At 31.3% G+C, this 7,178-nt stretch overlaps 1 protein-coding gene across 6 annotated transcripts; it reads left to right on the plus strand.

Annotated features, from left to right (window-relative positions):
• The first annotated feature begins 513 nt into the window (after positions 1-513).
• LOC108338926 (uncharacterized) lies at positions 514-5,103 on the plus strand. Of its 6 annotated transcripts, none has more exons than XM_052877355.1 (7): positions 514-647; positions 749-856; positions 1,014-1,085; positions 1,960-2,126; positions 2,361-2,472; positions 4,005-4,245; positions 4,608-5,103. In XM_052877355.1, exons 2-7 carry the CDS (start codon positions 821-823, stop codon positions 4,709-4,711), a joined length of 732 nt encoding a protein of 243 aa, XP_052733315.1. In that variant the 5' UTR covers positions 514-647; positions 749-820; the 3' UTR covers positions 4,712-5,103. The 6 variants fall into 6 exon arrangements, 5 of the variants coding, with proteins under 5 accessions (XP_052733315.1, XP_052733318.1, XP_052733317.1 ...); XM_052877358.1 differs by having other exon boundaries at positions 4,613-5,103; XM_052877356.1 differs by having other exon boundaries at positions 522-856; positions 4,608-4,736; positions 4,863-5,103.
• The last annotated feature ends 2,075 nt before the right edge of the window (positions 5,104-7,178 follow it).

The raw sequence follows: 7,178 nt of genomic DNA on the forward strand, positions 1-7,178 counted from the left end.
ATACACACGTTTACCCTCTCACAGCCACGTATTACCCTTACACAGCCACGTAATACCCTCACACAGCCACGTAGCAAACTTTAGTCCACCCTGTCAGTTGGCCCGTTAAAAAATTAACGCCGTTACCGAAAAGGATTTAATTGCACACTTTTTACAAAAATTGGGACCACATTGAACTTCTAAAAAAACGTAGGACCCAATTGAACATTTGGCCCCTTTCGAGGGACAAAAAGAGGTATTAAACCTAATAACAATGACTAATAGAAAATGTTAATCACTGTTAATTTTTTTAGTTAAATAGGTTCACTTGTAATATAATTCTAAATGACATGATCATATATTATGAGTCTCTTTATCTAAATTTTAAAATAATTTTTGTAAAATAAAAAATATTTCTATACATTTTTTTAACTTTTCAGTGCAGTGGCAATTTTCAAAGAGTCACATTTTTTTTATTTTTTTGGGGACAGTAGCAGAGAAAGTCACTATTTTGTAATTGGGCTTTAAATTTTAAACAAAATGTTAAAAAGTTTTAGGTTAGAAAACGGGTCTCAATTTCAACCCAATGCCCTACATCTGGCACCACCACGAGAGGCGCAGCTGCGTGAGTCACCGCCGCGAGAAGTGTCACCACAAGTAACATTACAGTGAGAAGCGCCGCCGAAGTCTTACGGGTTGAAGCGCGATTTTGACTAATTGCTCTTATCCCTTTCTCTCACTACTTTCTGTCCATTTTTTTTTATCTCAGTATTTGAAGCCAGAGTTGAAGATTTTATTATTTGAATTGTGAGGAAGATTGATCAAAGAAACTGAGACAAAAATGAAGATGGTAACTGCTTTCACCGGCAACATGAAGGTGATTAATTTTAACTAGGTCCTTCGGCTATGTAATTTTGCATTGTGTTTTTTGAAAGGGATCACATTCCTCAATGGTTAAATAGGTCTGTGATATAGACTACAACTGGGTTATTTTTCAAATTCAATTTTTATAGCTGTTTTTATTGTATTCTCAGAGAGCTGCTGCTGGGCTTAAACGCATTAATCTTGATGGTCTCCGATGGCGGGTTTTTGATGCACAAGGCCAGGTGATCTGCAGTCTTTTCGTGTTTCTTCCCTTCAAAGCTAAGATAGAGTGGCTACATGTCATGACATGATATTTTGATGTCAACTTAAAGCAGTTTTCTAGTGTCTATGATTTTAGAAAGTAAGCTCCTTTTGAACTTAAAGCTCACCTCAATGTCATAGTTTCATTTTTGGGTATGCTTGGAAGACGGATTGGAAATAAATGGAATAGGTCTAAATGGAATAGAATCACATCAATTGTCATCATTTGGTTTGTTAGAATAGAAAATACATCTATTTCTACCCCTTATGACAGAATTGGGTGGAACAAAATTATTATCCATTCTCGTTATAATTCTGTCCAAAACCCTAACATTGGGTTTCACTTTTTCCTATTCCATGATATATTCAACTGCATGATAATTTTCTTCTGTTGTATTTCATATCATCCTGTTCCATTATACCCATAATTAGAAAATTAAGTATCCAAGCATAACCTGTGAGATTTTATATGCATAACTTTTGGCTTTTTCACAGTGCCAAATAAAATGTGAGAAATTAGGTTAATGAAGGGCATTGCAAAAGTTAGCTTGTTGCCTTGCATGGCATGTATGACTAGGATTGAGAGTCAAACCCTCTGAAGAGTTATCAATGGATTCAGAAGTTAATTTCATGCAGGATTCATTTGATAACCATCCAGAATGAATATAGATCTTTTGCAATATCTAGTTATAAAACAAATTAAGAAGGATCATATATCTTGTCTCAATTATCAGGAGTTGTTATCACCGATTAAGTTGCAACTGATACACTTTTGATTGGCATTTGTAGTGCAGTCGACTACTGAACAATTTGCATATTTGATATTTTGCTGATACCAATGCTCCTTTGAAATAGGTCCTTGGGAGGTTAGCATCTCAAATCGCTACTGTAGTTCAAGGAAAAGATAAACCAACTTACACCCCTAATCGTGATGATGGAGATATGTGCATTGTTCTTAATGCAAAGGATGTTTGTGTGACTGGGAGAAAACTCACACAAAAGGTCTACTACTGGCATACAGGGCAAGTTCTATGCATTTGTACTATAAGTTAGAAGTGATGAAATATATTATTTATTTTCACTTTTTGCTGTCATACTATAAAATAAATCCTTTTTTGTAGTTAAGATGGCAATCTTCTAAGAAATTCTTCATAGTTTATTGCATTCCTGTTGTTTATTTGGTTTCTTATGCTCCTTAGACTTCCTTAGTTTTCAGTTTTGTTCATCCTATTTTGACATAAAGTCATGGTATGTAGCTATATTGGCCACCTCAAGAAAAGGACTCTAAAGGATCAAATGACCCTAGACCCTACTGAAGTCATTCGCAAAGCTGTTCTGCGTATGCTGCCCAGAAACAAACTACGTGATGTAAGTGATATATTCACCAATGATTTTGGAATTTTAAGCTCAATAACGAATTTCATTACTAGCGTGAACAAGGTTATTTTCATGTTTGGCTTGGATATTATTTGTGAGAATCCCATTTGAGAAAAAACCAAAAACCCTTGAGCAGTGTACTTTGACATTTTAAAAATGGTGACCCAGAAGTAATTCCTGCTGTTCCAAAAGGGATTGACAGGTAGCTGCTGTGATGGACAAAACCCAATAGTTTTCTGAAAATATCCATTGTAGCAACATTTTTAAATTTCGTTTGCCAAGTGCATCTCATGATTTATAAAAAAAAACATCTCTACTATTATACTTCCAAAAGGTATAAAACCCAAACAAACTCAAAATTTTAAAATTATATTCTTTCAGCATCAGTTCTTTCAATTTTCTTTGTTCTACAATCTAACCTAAACAGTCTTATTATCATTTGAAGTATCAAAATTGAATATTACCGCCTTGTACCCTAAAATCACAACCATGTTTAGAGTTTTATCCTCATCTCATGGAAGAATCAATATTTACTGGAACAAGACGTATGAGTCTTTTCTATTTTAATTATGGATGCTGAATGGAAGTCTCTTGGCAATCTTATTGCACATTTTGTTATCATTTACAGTAAATTAGGAAATGGAAAGTTCATTTAATCATTTCCGTTTCAACAAAACAGGAGCAAGTGATCATATTTTCTAAGAAAACATCACTAGGGAAACTTGCACCTGTGAACCTTAAAAAATTGTGAGGAAAAAAATATATCAATGTTATAACTAAATATTCCTTTGAATGATTTTTTTTCTTTTTTTTGACAGGGTAATTAGAAAGGTTTTACTAAAGGGAAATACCTTTACCAATGTCCTTTACCAATGAAGTACACAAAAGTATTGAACCTTAAAAAATTGTGAAGAAAAAAGCATATCAATGTTATAACTAAATTTTCCTTTGAAAGAATGCTTTTCTTTTTTTGACAGGGTAATTAGAAAGGTTATATACTAAAAGGAAAGATTTTGCAATTGTAACGTTTAGCAATGAAGTGCATAAAAAAGTTTTTAACCCATGACCACTTTTGTGGTCTTGTGATGTTCGATTTACTTGTTGCACTAGGTGCCAAACCCCTTATTGACTACTTCATAAATTGTTCATTCTAGTTATCATTTGCATTAGGTGTCAAACCCTCTATTGACTACTTCATGAATTGTTCCTTCTAGTTATCATTTAATCCAATAGTATTGCTTTTAGTACTTTATTAACATTTGGTTTCGGAAATAGAGACTAGGATTGACAGACGACATTATCAGTATATACAAAATCATCAGGTCATTATCATAAATGTTACACAAAATCATTGTATCATTATCATATACGTTACGAAATGAATAATCAAGTATCTTTTGCTAAAGGATATTTATCTTATTAGCTTGTGGTTTTGAATTGTTTTTATTTTATTTTGTTCGATGTAGTATTCAAGAGCTGCACTTCTAAGTTGCATTTACTTGCATTATTGTTAATGGATACAGGACAGGGATCGAAAATTAAGGATTTTTCCTGGCAGTGAGCACCCATTTGGTGATCGGCCACTTGAACCTTATGTGATGCCTCCGAGAAGTGTACGAGAAATGAGGCCACGAAAAAGGCGTGCCATGATTCGAGCACAAAAGAAGGCTGAGCAGCAACAACAGAATGCTGATGGAAAGAAGGGCAAAAATGGAGAAGCGCGGAAGAAACTGCATGAAGATACAATTTTGCTCAAGGAAGATGGTGCACACACTGATTGTCATTCAAATGGAAAACCATCTGTCTCAAAGGCTTAGACCAAACAAGACATAATTAAAGGCTTGACCAAAAAATTTGAATACTTTATTGATTATGAAAGACTGTCATGACAATTTTCCAAATAAACTATTTTCAGTAACTTGTATTCCTACTATAAACCGGCAAATTGAGAACAACTGCAGCTCCACATTAAATAACAAAAAATTGTAAAATTGAAACACGTCTCTAAACACTAATTCTAAGCTGGATGATCAACAAATTCTTCATTCAGCATTTCTATATCTCTTGACATTTTGGTGAATGATTAGGCTTTCTCTATCTAACCGATGGTTCACATATTTGTTCAGTGCAGGCATTTTCATTTTGCTTTTCAGTGGACTCGTTCATTAATGCAAAGACCAAACCCAGTGCCACCATGCCTGAAATGAGTAAAGGTTTCAGAACTCCATAAATCCTGACGCCATAGCATTCAAAAGGTTTTTAAACCTTTGGATAAAAGTTTCATATTAATTTTAGTTTAATGACAATCACGAAATAATATCATTTGCTAGATAAAGGTATATTTTTATTCTTGTCTTTGTTGAAATTTAAATTCCTTACAGTCGAGTAGTTGCTGGATCAGCTTGCTCAAAGCTTTCAAACACGCAATCCTTCTTACTTGGGTCCATACCCTATATCACAGAGAAAGAAAATCAGTGATTTATCCTTAAATTGATTTTTATTAATATATCAAAAAGACGGTTCTGTGGAGTTTCTGTAGACAGGTTCATATCATAGCCTGTGTTCTCAACTTCAAACCAATGTATCACTTTGTTGTCTTTTATAAATGCTTATGTTTTTTAATGATTTGCATTTGGTTTCTCTCTGCACTTCTGTAAAGTCCATAATTTCTTCTGGTCAAGAGGAAAATTTGGAGGCTAAAGCTTCCTGCACCCTATCAAATTTCACCTCACGCTGAAGTGATAAGATAAGTGATAGGGAGTTGGAAGTGATAGGGTGTAGGAAGAAAATGATAAGGTGTAGGAAGTAATTGCCAAATTTGGACTACCAACGGAAGAGTTTGAGCTTTCACTCCATCCTCAGCATAACAATATGGTCCACTCCACATTTGAAAGAGTTAAGATTAGTCTTCTAACACAACTTTTTTGGTTCTTAGCAATAGACTCATTTAAAATTCTTTTGAATTTTGGGGTATCATGCTCCCTCACACTAATGTGATTTATTCTTAAAAGTTTATACTTATTGGTTGTATAAAGTCAAAACATCTTTGCTCAATACTTAGTGGAAGAAATTTAAATAAAATTCATTATAAAAGGAAGGAAGGAATAGAGTTCACATTACATTCAAATGATTGACAACTTACATAATGTAGGAAATGTAGGAGCTAATTACAAACCAGCTAAAACTAACTCTCATATTGTAGTCCAGTCGTTATGTAATAATCCTCATAAGTGAAACATGCCTGAAAAGAAGCCTTCTCTCGGCTTCAAACTTTATATTTTTGGAAAAACAATGGAACTGACCAAATGTTCGTTTGAGACAATTTTAGGGGTGAACGTGTTATCATTTCCGATATATAAATTTTAAAGTTCTGTGAAACAAGTGTTAAAGCTTTATTTATATATATATATAAACTTAAAAATATTATTAACTTTTTGCTCATTGAAATATCTTTTAATATAATATATATTTAAATATTTTTTAATATAATATACATTTATTAACCTAAAAAATCACAGTCATCAAATCCTCGGGCTTTATTTATAAAGTCTCTATTCCTAGGTAATCGAAACCCAAACATCTATGAATTAGTCCATGTTTGACTAGTCAAGAAGACAAACAACCTTGATTTTTTTGTTTTTCCTAATATTTTTTTATGTATTTAGTATTAGTATTTTTTATTTACATTACGATAGAATTTTTTAAAAAGAAATTGCTTTTTATTATAGTACTTTAAAAAAATGTGTCAGACGATATCTCTGAAGTAGATGGCGGTTGATAGAAATTTTTTTGACCATAATTGCCGGTATAAATAGTGTATCCAACATGCACCATTTTTAGTTGATAAATATAAAATGACATGCAATAAAAATAATTAATAAATTCTATTATCTAAATTAAATTTCTATATATTTTTAAATATTATTATTTAATTATAATTATATAAATTTTAAAAATAATTAAATTCTTATAAATTTTTTGAATGTTTTAATTATTTTTTCAAAGTTGTACATATTATCTTTTATGTGGAGAAATGATTTTATTTAATTGGGGTTTGATATAATAAATATGAATAAAATTTAATTCTTATTTATTATTATTTTTTAATTTAAATTATTGTTACATTTTTTACAAGATTTATTTCATATCATGTAATGAATTATGAATTTATAATATATATATATATACACTTATTTTAAACTATATAAAAGATTAAAAAATAACGTCACAAATATTAAATATTGAAAATAGTATAGTAATTAACTGTTTCTATAATTTAAAATAAATAACAAGAAATAAAAGATAAAAAATATAAAATATAAAAATTAATATCCAAAGAAAATTAAGTTAAAATAATTACAAAATAAACTATTTTAAAATATTTTATTAAAAATTCTTATATTAATCAATTTTACTTGTAAACTAATCCATTAAACTTCTAATTAACTTATTCTTATAAATGGTGGTGTCACTTTTATAACATACCTTATTTGTAAAATTCCACCCTAAACCCATTTGTTTGGTTAAAAAACAGAGTCACTAACCACTTTAATAAACTTTGGTGAATTTCCGTTAACCACGGTTAGTTTCATTTATGAACGAAATGACTGAGATGTGGATGTGATGGTCCGCATGCAAATTTTGTGTGTCTGTTCACTTTAACCAACAGGGACGAAATTCCTGTAATACCACAAATA

This window comes from Vigna angularis, chromosome 5 (genome assembly GCF_016808095.1).
Source record: "Vigna angularis cultivar LongXiaoDou No.4 chromosome 5, ASM1680809v1, whole genome shotgun sequence".
Lineage (NCBI taxonomy): Eukaryota > Viridiplantae > Streptophyta > Magnoliopsida > Fabales > Fabaceae > Vigna > Vigna angularis.